Genomic DNA, 18,405 nt, shown 5'->3' with positions numbered 1-18,405 from the left:
CCCCCCTCCAAACGTCTCCCTCTTTATTCCACGTGACACCTCACCTGCACAGAGGATGGAAAGACCCATGAGGATGAGGTACAGAATGAAGAACACAATGTCGATGACCACGATATCTGTTGAGAGAAATGTCAAAAACACAAACGTCAAAAACACCAGAAACACAAACATTCTACTGGCAATATATATATTGATAACATGATTACAGTTGTGTCTTTCTTAAATTAACTCTTTATCTCTGCGGTGGGTAAACCCACTATGCCGGGGCCTGTTTTTGGTACTAAATCTAAAAGCGACAAAATCGTCACTAAGTTGATCATTAAATCAAAAGAAGTGAACCTATTTTGATAGTTCTTGATCTAATTCATGAAATCCCGATAAAAAAGACCTGTTTTTCTGCAATTGCCGAAAAGTAATTTGATTTCAAAGTCATCATAAAAGAATGTGCCCAAGCCGCTGGGAGCGGTTTGCCAGAGATAAAGAGTTAAGATACCGCCATATATCTGTTGGGAGAAATACCAAAAGACAAACATCACACAGCATATCATTAACATGTTAACAGTTGAGACATTTATTTATATTACATCTACTTTTATATCAGAGAAATTTGAAGTTTTCTGTATTTTATATATTTAAAAACTTTACTTATTTAAACCAGCCTAATATAGACAGGAAGAAAGTTTCTGTTAAAAAGAAAACTGACCTAAAATGCTCCTGACACCTTATCGTAATTCATTTTTCAAATGATTGATGGTCCTAATAACACAAATTAGATAATTTTTCTTTGTTTCATACTCCCCACACAAACAGAAATAGCAGAGTAATAGAAGCAAATAAACAAACTGTGAAATCATCCGCAGCCTGTTCAACTTTTCTAAACAAAACAAAAAGAGCAAATTTTTTATGAGAGATTTAAAAAACTTTCAGTTTTTTTTCAAAAATTACATCAGGTATCATTTTTTCCCTTTTTTTCAGCATTTAGAATTTGAATTTTGACAAGATAGTCTTCGAGCACATACAACTGATACCACAGATTAAAACACTGTGATAAATCATCATCATCATCATCATCATCATCATCATCATCATCATCATCATCATCATCATCATTATCTTCATCATCATCAAGTGCCAGATCAGTGACAGACGTCGGCAATCATTTATTCCTTTGCTCAGATTATCTATTTAAAAAAAGCGACATTATCAGATCCTGAACTTTCCCTGTTCGTCACCCATCTAATTAGGCTCAACACTTTGCTTAGGTCTCTGCAACAAATTTTTTTCTTATTTAAATTTGGGGCTTAGTACAGCTGAACAGCTGGCAAACAAAATATATTTGTCCAATCACAACGCACTTACAGAACTCATCGGCAGAGTATTCTTGGTGCAAAAAGTCTTCTCCGTTGGTCATGTGTAGTTCATAGTCCAGGTACAAGTTGTACTTGTTCTGAGGTCATGAATGGAAATTGTGTACGGTTTAGGCTCCCATTACCAACATCTGATGTGTAGCGGTTATATGGTTTGATGTCAAAAGCAGGAGACCCGAGTAAAATTTCTGATAAGGGCAGAAATTTTTTTCGAGTATCTTGGTCTTTATGCTGGGATATTGTATCCTTGTCAGCATGGTCAGATATCCACATCCTAATGATCTAAATTGAGTCAAAGGGGGCGTAAAAAAACCCAATTTTAAAAAAATGCCAAAACTGACACTATTTAGAATATTTGGGAGGCAGGGCTGAGTGGGGCACAACATCTCAGCAGACAAAAGGAGATATACTTGTCACAGCAGAACTTTCCAACTCAGGAATTGAATTCCTAACATCAAAAGGATTTGAAATCCTGGCATAAAAAGGTTTCGCCCGTGCAGGTGGGGGGTCCACAGTTCTATTATGGGGGAGCGAAGAATACACCTGCCTTGATACTGCATGTCGTAAGAGGCGACTAAAGGTGTGTAGGTCTGGTCTCCAGTAAAGAGCCAGTCCGCAGAGGGCCAACTGCCCGACCTAGTAAAAACTGAAAGTAACAGCAACACAAACAAACACAGCTATTTATTTTTCGATCTTGAGAGACAGAAGAGATGCATCAGCAGACCAATGAAGGACAGTGGACAACAGAAAAGAGGGAAGACATGGAATAACATCAAGCAGGGTTCCTGCCATGAACTTCCCACCAAATTCAAGGAGATTTCTAGGAGATTACAAGGAGAAATTTTTAAAATTCAAGGAGATTTGGTCAAGAAATTCAAGATGAAAGCCTGTTTCCGATAGGCCTACACTTGTCCAAAAGGAATCACAGTTTCGATTTTCCTACAAAAACTCAGTTCAGGGTGACTGCCAATCCGGTTTCTAAATTTTCCAGGGGGGCGGGGGGGGGGGGGGGGGGGAGGGGGCATCTGTTTTCCAGGGGCATGTTGTTACATAACAATGACAGTGCATGCTCCATTTATTTATTATAATACACACACACACACATACACACACATGTAGGTACATTATATCCAGTCATCAACATGTCAGTGTGGCACTGGGGTACTGTGTGACTCAGGTATTTCAGTCTGTTCTTATTTATTTAATTTATATTTTCCCCTCATCATATTCACCTATATATATTTATCTATATAAACTATATAAAACGAATCTTGGTTTGAGCCTGAGAATATCGACTGTTAAGAACCAGTTTGGGCGCCTTGGCGTCAAGGTTTATTAAATAAACGTGAAGGACAAAAATTATTGCTCAAACTCAAAGTAGAGTTAATAACTTGAATGGCTCAAGAAGATACTTCAGTGTGAGAGGTATAAGAACTGTGGGAGGGCAAAATGCAGGGACACTGAAAATCTGCGAATCTTGAACAGAAAGCTAGAATATAGAATAAAAAATTCAATTCATGTAATTCACTATCACCCATCCAATGAAACGGGAACCCTTTAGTTAAAAAAAACGGCTTACAAGGTTTGAGTACAGTGGAACTCGGATTCAACGAGGTCGCCGGGCCAGACCTAAAATCTCGTTGAATTCGAGTGTTCGTTATAGCAAACATGAGGTTTTGTGTAGATAATTACAGGCACTGAGCAAGTAAAATAGACGTGCAATCTGGGTATAATTTCAACTTTTCAAACCAAGCAAAAGAATTTCCCTTATTTTACCTCACCTTACATTTCCTCACCATGCTTTTAAAAACCTATGACTCACTTTCCAAACAACATAAAATAAATAAAACAACCTCTTAAATCAAAAGGATTTGAAATCCTGGCTTAGCTTAATTCAATTTTTTTTATCAGCAAAAGAATTAAAGAATTCATCTTATATTTCCTCCCCTCACCTTAACTTTTAATCTTTAAAAAATCACGACTTATTTTTCATACTGCATAAAAATAAAAATGTTTTCATATCAAATGGATTAGAAGCCTGAACATAATTCAGTTTTTCAACCCCCCCCCCCCCCCCCCCAAAATGTATCTACTTCCACCTGACATTTCTTTCATCATCATCCGGTGCCTTGCCGACTGGCGTGGGCGATCATGGACCTCCACTTCCATCTGTCTTTCGAAGCAGCAATGGTGTCTGTTGTTCTTGCTGCTCCCAGCCATGTTGTCATCTTGTCCAGTATCTTTTCCCTCTGTCTGCCTCTACCTCTCTTTCCATCAAACTTTCCTGTTGTTACAATGTTCTCTAATGCTTCTTTCCGCATTGTGTGTCCGAAAAAATTTGCCTGTCGTTTTCTTATATTCGTGATAAGTTGTTTTCTATAATTTGCTTCAACCAGGACTTCAACCAGGACATTTCTTTACCCAACCTAAAAACTCGGTTTTTTTCATACAACATATTATCAAACCAAACAAAACCAAACAAAAGAATTGGTCATAATTCTTCCTGGCATTTCTTTACTTTGGTACCAAAAGACTCATTGTCCATAAAATATCGAACCCAAACAGAACCAAACAAAACATTTACCTAGTTCTACCTGACATTTCTTTACTTCACCTAACCACTCATTTTCCATACAACATCAAACCCAATTAAAACAAAACAAAACAATTTGTCTAATTTTGCTCGGCATTTTTTAACCTTACCTAAAGACTCATTGTCCATACAACATCCAACTCAAACAAAAAGATTTATCTAGTTCTACCTACTGCCCGACATTTCTTTACCTCACCTAACCACTCATTTTCCATACAACATCAAACCCAATTAAAACCAAACCAAACCAAACAAACCGTGGAAGAAACCGCAGGCGCGCACCGTGAGACCACCATATACCACCACCTCTCTCGGGAAGATGTGAAGTCCAGTTTGCCCGTGCACACATAGTTGCTCACACCAGATATGTTCTGTTTAATGCACCTGGGGATTGAGGATGGATACCGTTAAATTGTTGGTATTGTTGTTGCTGTTGTTGTTGATCATGATGTTGTCATTGATGCTTTTATTGTTGTTATTGCTGTTATTGATGTTGGGGGGGTGGTGGTGGAGAGACTGTTGTTGCTGATGATAATGTTGTTAATTATATTGATGCAATTGTTGCTATCTCTGTTAGTACTGTCGTTGTTGTTGTTCCTGCTGCTGCTGTTATTATTATTGCTGTCGATATTGCTGTTGTTGTTTTTGTTTCAGTTGCTACTGTTATTGTTAATGTTTATATGGTTGGTACTGCTTTTTTGTTGAAATGAAATTGACAGTCAGGCCCCACAAAAAAAGCAAAACTCCATTAAGACCGTTCGACGGCATGATGGTAGAAAAGAAACCAAGTAAAAAAAGAGTAGACCACACTAAAGGAACCACCAACAACACAAAACATTTTAAATTAAACAATACTTCTGAACTGATATAATACGACAATGTACTTAATCACTACCTCAGAATTTCAAAGTTCTATCTGACATTTTTGGTCGCTTTGAATTGCTAAGACCATGAAATCAGAAACCAAATGTTTCGTCTGCTCTATCAAAATCGTAAGATTATTCAGAGTCGCTATCAAGATATTCAAAAAATTGAATTCGAAAAAGCTTGCCTTGATGAGAAACTCAAAATCTTTGAAGTCAAATTTTTCAACACTAGGTATTGAGCAGATATAACTTTGTAATTCTGGAGTAGTGAAATGTTAAACAAGGAAATCAAATAAGAACAATTTCCATTTTATATAAATTTGAAAAAGCTAGAAAGGATCACAGGTGTCTGTAATTATATGAATTTTTGTCAAAAGGAGAATAATTCATTGATTGAACCGTAAATAATAAAACTATTATCCCTGAAGATGCTTTGGTCGTGGTCTTTTTCTCGACCTAAACCTTCAGGAAACTTATTATGCCTACTATTCACTTTTCTATCCAATCCAAATCAACAGCTGTACTTCAAGTGAAAGCAAGGAGAAGCACATTGACAGCACAATTGCCACTTCAGGAGAGGGCAGGACAGATAGAAAGAAATGACAGATGGAGAATAAAGAAGTACGACCAACCAGTAGCATCTTGGAATTTCAGTGTTTCAAGACTGGGTCTGTTAACATCTAGCATTATAAATCTGTCTATGAATATTCACTCTTTGAAAAGTTGTTAAAAAGTATATAGGAGCTGGCTTCTCTACATTTTACAGTGCGACAGGAACTATGCGGAACACAGAGGCCATGTTTGGAGATAAAAACTATGAAAGACAGAGTGACCATACAGAGATAAAATTACCCTAAACAAAGTAGCCATATAGAGATAAAATCAATATTTCACAGAGACAAAAGTATGATAGACAGAGTGGGCAAACGGAGACAAAATTATGGTAGATAGAGTGGCCATATGGAGACAAAAGTATAATAGACAGAATGCCCGTATGAAGACAAAATTGTAGTAAACTGAGGCCATATGGAGACAAAATTGTGGTAGATAGAGTGGCCATATGGAGACAAAAGTATAATAGACAGAATGCTCGTATGAAGACAAAATTGTAGTAAACTGAGGCCATATGAAGACAAAATTGTGGTAAATAGAGTGGCTGTATGAAGACAAAATTGAGGTCGATGAATGGCCATATGGTGATGAAAGTATAGTAGACAGGAGGCTGAATGAAGATACACGTACAGAAGAAAGAGTGGCTGTAAGGAAATGAGCACATAAGGAAAAGTGCAGGCTACAGAAATGTATGCAATGCTAGACATAAGGCATGCGCCAAAGAGCAAACCAATAATAGAAACACTTTAATCATATGAGTATCAAAATCACAATAGTGTGTGAAATGGACATCACGCATGTAAAGAAAGGCTACCGGGTGACTATACACAAAATGATTTTAAAACAAAATAAATAAAATAAATTCCACTTTATCAATCCTCTTGGGGAATTTGCTTTGCACTGGCAGGTATAAATACATAAAGACATTACGCATAGATTAATACATAAATACCCTACATGTAAAAACTGTTGTAGCTCAGTCTTCACCCTACCACATAATAATGGGACCAGCCACCCCGTAGCACACAGAATGGTCAGACCTTTGGCTGCCTACTATACTTTCTATGAAAAGCATACCCACCACGAACACAAGAATGATTTTTGTTCTAATCCAAATAAGACTAGCGAACGAAAACAGCTCAATGCCTTTACTTCAGTGCAGCAAATTAAATGTTAGAAAAACTTGGGATTAGATACAGAGTGTCAGACACTTTTATTGAAAAGCATTCTTGAAATTTAGTATTCTTGTCGCTGGTCCTGCAGTAAGTGCTGCCAGGCGATGATGAGTGTACTTATAGACAGCCACCAAGACGTTAAAGCAATTCCATAGGGACAACAGATTTCAACATTATGTACACACTGCACAATGTCCAAGATGGCCACCCATTTTCAAGGGGAAAAACGTATTTGTCTTAAACAGGTGGACATCATGCACACTGTGTTTACAATATTATTTTATATCGCAACGGGTGGCGGGAGTGGAAGTGGTCATTTGTACAGGTGAATGTCTTGGACAGGCGGCCCTTAGAGCATACATACGGTTGTATTTCCATCCCTAGCAAAGCATCCACAACAGAAAGAGTACAAGCAAAAAGCCAAATTAAAAAAACCCAATTGAATATATATGTACATGTACACAGAAAACTTACGTTACTTCACGGGTCGCCCTGAGAGAAATCACAATAACAAAAAACACAAATATATGGTAAATATCCCAGAAACTAAATAATCTTGCAGAGCATTATAGCGGTAAAATGCAAACCCTCGGCCGGCTGTTCAGATATATTAAACTCAAAATTTAAACAATTTTGTTATAATTGCAGTTTCAATATTTGTGGTATTGGTAGCATGTGTTTGTGGAGAAATGGGAGGCATCATGGTGAAATCAGGTTCTCGTCAAAATAATGAAATCAAAGAAATCAGCATTTTTTCTGCTGATGGGCAATTTTTTTAACATTTTTTTTTTTGCGTCCATTAAAAAAGAACATTTTTGTGCGGATTTTACTGAAAAACATTGATTAAAGGCACAAAAAATTTAAATTTTCAGTTTCCAAAGACTCTTGGGCTATGGAAATTACTAAACTTTGGCGGCCATTTTCTCACTACTTTACCTCTGAACCCAGGCAACCCTAACCTCTTTCAATTGCAAATATTTCAACTTCTGTTCAACATAGATGATATTTTTTCAACAAAAGGAAGGCAAACAAAGAAGACTTAAGATGATACCAATAACCCCATATGCCCAAAAATTGACGAGCGCCTGATTCCATCCTGTCACGACACAAATATTTTGTTGAAATTTTAAATTTTGAATGTAAAAAACAAAAGCAAACAAAGATACGCTTACAATAGCTGAACAGCTTGCCTGATATAATACTGAAGTAACAAAATGTTAAATGATAACAAAAAAAGGAAAGAAACACATGCGATGAAAGCTCACAGTGTAAGGTGGCTCCCATTCAGAGCAACAACACCCCCTCCCCCCCCCCCCAAAAAAAGGACATTGTTAAGGTAACAAAAAACAACTGCTGTGCAATATTGCAACTGGTTCTCTACCTCCCCCCCCCCCCCCCCACACACACACAAATCAACACAATTCAGATCAGGAGACCAGACAGGCAGCTTCAACCCTAAAGATAATAATAATTACATTTGCATAAAGCGCATCCACGTTCTACAGTATACTCTCTGTGCTTTACAACCATTATTAGCACAGCAGACCATAGAATACTCAAAAACATTCTAGGCTTCACGGGAAGCATATAGTGCAAGTTGCAGATAGCATGCGCCCAAACACTAACAAACTGACAAGGTCTTTTGCGGTCTACAGCTGGGTACCCATTCCCACCTGGGTGAAGTGAGGAAAATTCGTGTAAAGTGCCTTTACCAAGGAAAATTTGTGTAAAGTGCCCTTACCAAGGACACAGCATTGGGTCTTTGACAAGATTTGAACCCACCACCTTACGGTTGTGAGTCCCGCAGCTTAACCAGTCAGGGCCAGCCTGGGCTGAGTAGGAAACAGCATCCCAGTAGACAGACAGAGACGATTGATAAAATGATTTTTCCAAAACAGAAATTGAACTTGCATCATCTGCGTGCAACAGCAAAGAGCCTAACCATTCGATTAATAAAATAATTTTTCCAAACTGGTATTGAACTCGTGTCACCTGCATGCAACAACAAAGAGCATATAACCATTTCACCACAGCTACGCCCCTGCTGTACATGAGGAGAAAGCTGAACTCTGAGTAGCTAAGCATACACGGAGCATTATTTCAGCTGGCACATGGCATCACTCCGTTGCTTAGTGGCGACACAAAATCTGTCAAACTACCAGCCAATCTTTGCAACTATAAACAAACTGTTTGTTTATTGCTAAAATCATTCATTTCTTCTCAGTTTGGTGTTTTGTTTTATGATAATAATAATAATAATAATAACAATATTATTAGTAAATATAATAATAATGATAATATAAATAACAGTCTCACATTAATACAACCATAGATTGCATTTATGTGCCATTCTATGTATTCATTTTCCTTTCCCCGATACATGGCTCTTTCATTGATAATTGTCACTTTGTGCTTATAACTATCCTAACGATATTTTGCCGAAAACAAACTACAGCCTGCCGCTATGAGCTATGTTGGATCAATTGCGAATCCCCTTTCGCAAATCCTAGGAGAAAAAAACCCTCCATAATCTTCTAAACAACTGAGGTGCTGCAGAACTCTCCAGATTGTATGGATCCAAACTGTAGTCAACACGCTAAACAAGCAAACAATGAAGTGTGTAAGTTATTGCCCGAAAGCTGAAGTTCAAAGACAAACAAGATAAACACACAAAGTGAAAGTGAAAATTTTCTAAACTACAAAGAGCAGATATCAGTGAATTACACAGCTATCGACATGTGCTTCATAACTTTGAATGTTATTTGTATTACTCTAACAGAAAAACACTCTCTAAAATGATCCACGTACAACAACATATTGTGACCTGACTACAACAACCCTGCAACCAACACTATTTGTTTGTTTTTTTTCTACTAAATGTAACGTTGCGGATTTTGCGTTAAAATGTTTTACAAGTAGCTCGATAAACATCGCCAGTGCAACATGCCGACTTTAAATTTTAATAGACTCTGTTAGATGAATTGACAAAGTTTTTCCTTCTCGTGCAAAATTTTGTTTTTGTGGGATACAGGGTTGCTGTACTCAGGCGACGATATATAAAAGAATATAATCAAATAAATACACATATTGACAGCTTAGTGTAAGACTCCACAATACGCCATTTTGAAAAGTGATGTTTAACAGTCTTATACGTCTACTGAGTTGTCAATATATAATAAATATGCAAATAATATATATTCATATGTTTGGTGTCTTGATGGAATATGGCGTATGTCAAAATAATGAAATCAAAGAAACTCCATTCCCCATTCCCCCCTCTCCCCCACCTCCTTTAACTACGAATATCTCGACTCCTATTCAAGAAAGATGGGTACCTTGTAAACAAAAGCAAGACAAACGAACAAGCCTTAAAGGTATACCAATAGCTTCATAAGCCCCCAAGCCAAATTGACGAGCGCCCGATTCCACCGTGTAACGACACATATGTAGTATAAAAGAAAAAACACATTAGATTTTACAAAGATTCAGCTTCAAAGGGCCGACATAGAAAAGGGTACTTACAGGGAATCGTCCAAAGGAAAGTAGTTTCTGCCATTTAGAGCATCAAACTTTTGTTCACATGTCTGAGAAAGTAAGAGAAAATAGCGATACTGTTTGATTCTCAACAAACAAAACATTTGATGGCCTCACACATTAATGATAATGATAATGATATACTTAATTTTGAAAAAGAAAAGAAACTGATTGAAAAATTATTTTTTTAAAAAGTAAAATAAATACAGTCCATGCCGGCTTTAAGCACGGTCATCGGGAGAAAGCTTAAGCGTGCTTAAAGTCGAAGCGTGCTTAAGTGCGAAGTAGACATAATCTAGAGATTTTCATGTTGAAAATACCCCGTGCTTATTTCCCTTTGTTTGTAAGTAGGCCTGTAGCGGTCCCGCAAAAGTGTGCACTGTTATTTTAGACACCCGCCATGGTAGTTTTCGTTCGCTTGTTTGCTTTTGTTTTGTGGTCAAATGGGAAATGAAAACTTAATTTAGACGGCCAGTCACGATACAGCACACTTGGCCTACTGTAACACACTGTCTGTGCGTACCACTGCCCGCTGTGCCACTCATACCACCGCCTTCATCCCACCTCGCGCGTGATACACAATCAGGATTAATGGATAGCGAGGGTCAAAGGTGAAATCGCAGCCAACCTCCCTTTCTCGTCTCCCCAGCTCTCTTTGTATTTTTTTTTTTTGGTCGTGTGTAGCTTTGCCCTAGGCCCAGGCTAGATCCTATGTCCGCGCGCACGACTGTGAGAAAGCATCTCTCTGCTTTCCTCTCCGCCCGTGTGAGTGTGTGTGTCTATTACTTGCGTTCTTTGTGTTTCTCTTGACACACTCCACTGCTGCGGAGTAAACTGTGTTCGAACTCCGATGGGTCATCATGAAAATATTGACTGTCTTGTAAATGAAGCGTGCTTGAAGCCGAAGTTACCGTGCTTAAAGGCGTGTAATTTATATAGCAAAAATCCGGTAAGAGCCGTTTAGCGTGCTTGAGTCCGAAACGTGCTTAAGGCTGGCGTGCTTAAAGCCGGCATGGACTGTAATAAATAATAATAATAATAATAATAATGATCATGATAATAGTCAAGATGATGACAACAACAACAACATCAACAAAAAATCCCTACTCTCTCTGAGCATTTTACAAATGCTCCCATTCTCAGACAACTTATTCCACAATCAGTCACTCAGAATGACTCTCAAAACCAAACCAAACAATAACATCCAGGATATTTTCTCAACCCTAATGACAGTGAGAAAAAGATAATAAATAAACCTTTTAAAGACTTTTTAGAAACTAAGCTGGACAGAACTGGAGGAGAAACAGATGGGGATGAAATATAAGTCCACTTCTGGAGAGAAAATCCACAATAACTGACTACAGTACTTGTATGCCTTTGAAATCTATCAAACGAAAAAACAACTATCACTAAGCCATTCACAAACTTTTCTATTTTTGTAAAAAGACATCAAGACTGAGTTGAGGAAGGATTAATGTGGTTATAAGGGGTGCCCATTGGAGTATCGACAAACTGATCGCCTAATTTGTTGCCAGAAAACAAACGCGTGTGTTTTTAAGGCCACGAGTCAGGTAATTAGTTTGTGCCACGATAGCCGCTTTGAGCCCTTAATCTGGCTAGCAAACCTAACTGATCCGAACTAAACTGATCGTGCCAATGGGCACCCCGTATTAGCCTGCTTTTCACTTTACCCCTTCATGAACTCCTTATCTGCAGCAAGCCGCTTCCAGCAGCTCATGGTCGGAACTGCTGTGCCATTGAGCTGCTCAGTCACATTCCTTTACAACAACTTCAATGTCAAATTATAAAGAGTTAATCCCATCAGGGGCCCGACGTTGTATCCTTAGACTGGAAAGGCAACTATTTTACATGGGAATGGGTACCAAGCTATAGACAGCTAAAGGTCTTATATAACTGATTCCGTCCATTCGGCTGCTGACAGCGACTCTGAGTTTTTCCGCTGCCTCCATTCAATCGCTGTGAGTGGCTCAACAAAATCCGAAACAAAAGTGCACTTTTTAAACATAGTTCCTGCTTTTTAAGTTGTCGAAAGGAAGTAGAACAAGTAAACAAGCCTGACCTCAATATTTGAGCGCCAATGTCGATCGAAACTCCGCAAAATTCTTGCTAAATTCGTTGTTTTGTTGTCACTATGTAGGCTAGATCTAAGGGTAAATAACATGGAGCCCGGTATAATAAAAAGGCCCTTCAAAGAAAGATACTCAACTAAATTTGTGAAATTCTTTCATAAATGTGTGCTATGGTGATATCGCTACAATTTTGTGTTGATTCCTATGGATTATAAGGACTTGTAGAGCTGAGAAAATGCAGTAAGTCGAAATTTTCGAAGAGGTGTTGGCAATTTTTTTTCCTCATTTGTTTTTGTCTGAGGGAAAATACAATACGAACAGATTATAGGTCATTGTTATTGATACATATAAACAGATTCCTATATTGATTCCCATCAGTTTGGTATATGACAATACATATTAGAGTAACTTAGAGTTTCACAGTGATGCATTAAATAAATGCACCCCAGTCCTAAAACGGAACAGGGAAAAGTGATGGAATCAGATAAGTTTGTTTGTGTTTGAGCGTGCACAATCCACAATTTGCACTCACTTTATCTCTCTTGTAGACAGACTCCCACTGGCCAGGGGTGTCGTAGTAGAACAGCAAGTTCTGGATTCCATAGTCCTGTTTGACAGACAATGACAACTCAAATTATATAAGGAAATATGGGAGGTATCGTGGTGAAATCAGGCGTTCATCAAAATAATAAAATAGAAAATACCAGCATTTTTTCAACCGTTTGGCAATCTTTATAGAATTTTGTTTTTTTTATCGAGTATCTCGTTCTTTTGGCTGAGATGTTGTAACCTTCTCACCTCAGTTGGCTGTGACAGGCAGGGTCAGAAGCTCACCTCCTAAATGATCTAATTTGTTGCAACAGGGCCTAAAAAAAACTTCTTTTTTTTTTCAATTTCGAATAAAAAATAAAATAAATTACACTTTTATTGATCCCAGAAGGGCAATTTGGTTTACAATGGTGCGCACACACACACACACACACACACACACACACACACACACACACACACACACACAATTATGAATACATGCATACACAAATACATGCACAAAGGCACACATAAATACACAATATTGCACCAGTACAGAACAATTTACAACCATGCCATTGCCGGTCGCCACTGTGCAGTGCCCTGTATTTTTAGCTAGGGTTGTCGTGTCTTGCTCAAGGACACACCCCAGTGAACACCTTGTGTCATCGACACTTGCTTGATATTAATTGAGTCTGAACTCACTACTCACTTAGCCCCTGGAGCACAGGACTGGTAACAAACCAAGATCAGAACAACCATACCGTCCTCCTGTGCCCAAACCTTCATAAAGCTTTTTTGTTCAAGGGTGCATCATTAACTCAGTTAGCATCCTCCTGGGTTTTAGTGCAGATGGCCCTGGTTGGAATTTTCAGTGGCTAAGTGAGTAGTGAGTTTAGACTCAAAAGTAATGTCAAGCAAGTGTCTGTAACACAGGGTGTAGGTGGGTGGTCACTAGGGGTGTAACCTTCAGCAAGACACGACAACCCTAGCTAAAAAAAACCACGGGGCTGCACACATCCCATACATTTTTACACATTCGAGATCCCTAAAAAAACATTACTTCATAGCCAAGTACACAAAATTTAGAGTTTATTTTAGGTTTACATCGACTTTTACTGTAATAGCAACACAAATGTATGTCATTTAAGTAACGTGTTTCTGGAGAGTAACATGTGAAGAAAAGGAGGAGAGATATGGACCATAGATGTTTGATAAGAAAGAAGGAGCAAACCACATCAGAGCACCTGCCAACACTCAACACAGGATAAACACATACAAACTTTTAAGGGCCTATTGTAAGTACATCGACTTCAGATTGACTCTGAGGTCTACTAATTTCTGAATACTCACCACAGGATATGTCAAGCTGTACTGGAGCTTTCCATCTCCGTTTACTGATTTCTGGTTCAGGAAGCAGAACCGGGAGAGGAACTCCCATTTCTGAAATAACAAATTAAATGATGTTGAGTTTCAACATGTCCTGGCCAAAATCAGAAAATATAAAAAGCGTGAAGCAAAAAATAATATAAAAAAATTATCACAAGCCATTCTCAATTTAGAATAAAAACTTTCTTGTTAATAAACTTAAAAACACTCCTTAAAAAAACTTTTAAAATTTACTGGCAGAAAGTATTGCGCACACTGCTTCCCTGTGCAAAAATTATATTCCTAGTCTAGTAGATCAAATAATCAGCCGATCCCATTTACAAGAAGAGAAAAAGGGACAACTATACAGTTTCTATTTGAGAGAATAGCACTGGTTGCAAATAGTTTACTACAGACAAAACTGTAAGTATTTTGCAACAAAATGTACAAACAAGCTGACACCAGTATACATTCGACCAACAGCTTGCATATGATATAGTATGCAAAATATGTAGATGATGGCATTATACATTTACAATGAATACAGTCAATATGAAATGACCCTTACACTCCTTACACACATAATAATAATAATAATAATAATAATAATAATAATAATAATAATAATAATAATAATAATAACAATAATAATAATAATAATAACAATAATAATAATAATAGAGCCTTTGCCAAAAGGTGGGATACCCGAGTGTGACAAATGAGGTCTAAAATCAACTTTATGTAGTAACTTTTTAATCATCCATGGCCTAATGATTGCTCTTACAGGCTCAGTAACAGCCAAAGCTGTATATGAAATGGTCTGGCTTAAATAATGGAAATAGCGAAAAATTCGTTCATAACAATGATGACATAAATTTGTGAATAATCAAAGTTCCTTTCTTCAGCTAGGCTGAGGTTATATTTTGAGACATAGCAAACAACTTCCAACAATACATAGAATTGACAGGGTATAGAAAGCTTTATTAATTTTTGATAAAATTAGACCTACTGTTTTGTGTCATAAAAGTTATGAACGAACTATAAGTGACCAAAAAACTATAAATTATGTCATGTTTCATTGACTAGAATTGTCTGTAAAAATAACACTCTGGTCTAATTATAGCCAAGTGATAAATAAAATACCATTTAACAATTATTTTTCAACGCAAACAGGTTTTAATAAATTACAGGTTTATTCATAACCATTATGACACACTGTTCCGCTCATAACTATTAAGACAAATTCTACTTTGGGTTAAAAAAAACTAACTTATTGTTCTGTCATTCACATAAAATGGTTTTCATTTATGAGACTCTCCTCAAAATATGCATATATGTTGGAAGAATTCAAAGTTTATTCACTGAAAAACCCTCAGAATACATTAAATGGTTCATTCATAACAATTATGACAAACTTCAGTTTTGATCTAAAAATCAATACATTTGATCTGCCATTCACTTGAAAAAACTTGTATTAAATTAATAATATGTATCTGTGTACATGTTTTTAAAGTTTATTAACAGCGATAAGCCCTCAAAGTTTATTAAAAGGACAAAAAGTAGTTAATTCATAACAATTACTACAAAAGTAAAAAACTGATTGAAATACACACTCATACTTATGATAAAAATCAAAATATCAGAATGTAAGCAAAGTCTAGTACTAATACAGTTGAACCTGCCTTAACAGAAACCTGTATAAAACGGAAACCTGTCTTAACGGAATCTCCCCGCTCCCCCCTTGATTTATTCCTCTTTAATTACCTGTATAAAACGGAAACTTGTCCAATGCGGAAACGGAAAGAAAAATCCACTCCCTTCTGAGGGTTTCACCTGTCTAAGACGGACAATGCTCTGCCCACTCAGCCCTGATTTGAAACAAAACTCGCAAGTTTGGTTCCGCCGGCTCTAAACTTAACGCCATGGCCATGCCGCAAGGCGAGGAAGGGAAGTAGGGGTGCAATTTGGGGGTAGATGTTACCCCATCATGCGAGCCTTGAGCAATGCAGATGGTCAGTGTAGTGTGGGTGTGAAATTTCATGACTGCCGGTGAGAGTGCTCGAGTAGCGAGCCTCTACGGAAACTTTCCTGGGTACCCAGAAGCCAGAGGTGTGAAATTAGTTTGACCAATGCCTGCCGCCCTGATCGTACGCCAGTCGAGAAAAGAGTTCCTCGAATCGTAGTTACATGATGGCAGTGAGGGGTGGCATTGGTTGACTGTGCTTGTTACACTACCGGTGGGTGGGGCTAAGGGTGGAAGCAAAGGGGATGTTCAAACGTTTCTGTTTTTAATAGGTGAAACAGTGATCCTATGAAAGGCAAGCACTGGTGGTAATCGGATAAGTAAGACTGACGCAAGTCATTATCAGACAGGATAGCAGCTGAGAGGTGTGAAGTTTTGACCATTGCCTGCCGATCGGGCAAGCGATCCTAGATCACACCGGCTGGGCCTTTGAAATCCCCCCCCCCCCTTTCCTTCTCCCCCTAAATTCCCCTGTCTAAGACGGATTTTTTTTCTGGCTCCCGTGCGATTTCGTCTTACACAGGTTTGACTGTACATCCTTTAGTTGGGTTAAAATTAAAAATGTATCCCAAAACAACTGTAAATTTCATGGAATGAGGGTTCTTTCATAACCATTATGACAAACTGTTTCGTTCATAACTATTATGACAAATTTTACTTTGGGCCCCCAAAAATTAGCTTATCGTTGTCATTCACACAAAATGGTTTTCATTTATGAGACTTCAAAATGTGCCTATATATATATGTAGAAAGAATTTAAAGTTTATACACTGAAAAACCCTCAGAATACATTTAGTGGTTCGTTCATAACACTTATGACAATATATCAATTCCTTATTACTCCAGTGACCTCCCTTGGAGGGAGGAGGTCATTTTGGCAGATAATGTGATGACACGTGACTTTTGTGATGGATTCCCCGACTGGGGTTAAGAATACTTTGGCGGGGGGGGGGGGGGGAAGACAGACTCAATGTAGTAAATATGCGCTATAAACGTCGGGAACAGATAGCCTAAGAGGAAACTGTTGGTGATAGTCATAGAGACGACAGACCAGCCACGTGACTTTCCAAGCGACCAGCACCGACGGTAAATTCATGCAGAATCATTCTCTCATTCAGAGAAACTTTTCTCTCGTGATTAGTTGAACAAGTACATGATTATAGTTCTTCGAGCGCAGCTGATTAGGCACTTGTCTAATCTTTAATCCTGTCTAGATCTAGTGTTTTATGGCATTTACGGGTGTCTCGCATCAGGCCTAGACCTAACAAAACATTACACGCAGTCACCACTGCCGGATTAAGACCCGGCTGGCCCCAAGGCACACTTCATTGAGTGGCCTGAAAAAGTTAGATACGGTGCAAAATCTCCCCCCCCCCAAAAAAAAAAACCCCCAACAAAAACAAACAGACACACACAGCGCGCGTGCAAATTCAAAACTACACACACCCCAGATACATGCACGGTCTGTCTGTACGTGTGTCTGTCTGTCAGCCAGTCCAAAGTATGACACTATGGAACATGGACAACATACCAGTAAAATAATGTTAACTAAGATCTCACAACAATAAAATTTTGCATTATTTCTTTCCCAAATTGCCACTTTGCCTGCTTTTGCAACAGCGAATTCATCAATAACTTTGTTAATGTCAACGTTGTGCAGTAAATCGCTTTCAATTGAAAGAAGTGCTAGCATCCCTAGCCTTTGCTGCGACATGGTTGAACGCTTAACGTCTTTATTGCATTTCAATTGCGAAAATGGACGTTCACCAGTGCAGTTAGTTGACATTAGAGACAGGTACATCCGCAATGCTATCTCGCAGTCTGGAAAAGCTGAGTGGACACCAGTGGTATACAAGAGTTTGAAAATGCCCTGATTCAATTTAATTTGAGAAAAAAAATATGGCCTAGAGAGAGGCCAAACAAAATGTCACAGTACTTTCTGAACTAGGCCTGGGACTAAAAACCCAGTCGGACTCTGGCTTGGGCTAGCTTGGGGCTATTCTAGTTGTGGCCTTCCTGACTGGCCTTGCTGCGGCCTGATCAAAACGAAAAAAAACCCGAAAAAATGTGGCCTTGTTGTACCCTGTCTCTGGCCCTATTTGTGGCCTATTTTTTTGAGTGGCCCCAAGGCAATTGCCTTATTTGCCTAATGGTTAATCCGGCACTGGCAGTCACTCAAACCCCAGTCAGAAACCTTCTCTCAAAGATACATTTCCAGTGACCAATCAAAAAACATTTCAGTCCCC

General features: G+C 38.2%; 1 protein-coding gene across 1 annotated transcript in view; it reads right to left on the bottom strand.

Moving 5' to 3' along the window:
* The window catches only part of LOC101861619 (transmembrane protein 145), a gene marked incomplete in the record, with an annotated part of 38,987 nt that overhangs the window by 12,519 nt on the left and 8,063 nt on the right, over positions 1-18,405 (bottom strand). The window contains 7 exon segments of the mRNA XM_005109392.3: positions 45-116; positions 1,360-1,447; positions 4,218-4,344; positions 7,088-7,105; positions 10,136-10,197; positions 12,770-12,844; positions 14,122-14,211. Of these exon segments, the coding sequence (XP_005109449.2) occupies positions 45-116; positions 1,360-1,447; positions 4,218-4,344; positions 7,088-7,105; positions 10,136-10,197; positions 12,770-12,844; positions 14,122-14,211 (532 nt within the window).

The sequence above is a fragment of the Aplysia californica genome, unplaced genomic scaffold (assembly GCF_000002075.1).
Source record: "Aplysia californica isolate F4 #8 unplaced genomic scaffold, AplCal3.0 scaffold00774, whole genome shotgun sequence".
Classification (NCBI taxonomy): domain Eukaryota; kingdom Metazoa; phylum Mollusca; class Gastropoda; order Aplysiida; family Aplysiidae; genus Aplysia; species Aplysia californica.
The sequence above is the reverse complement of the archived record's forward strand: the minus strand, read 5'-3'. Positions and strand labels throughout refer to the sequence as shown.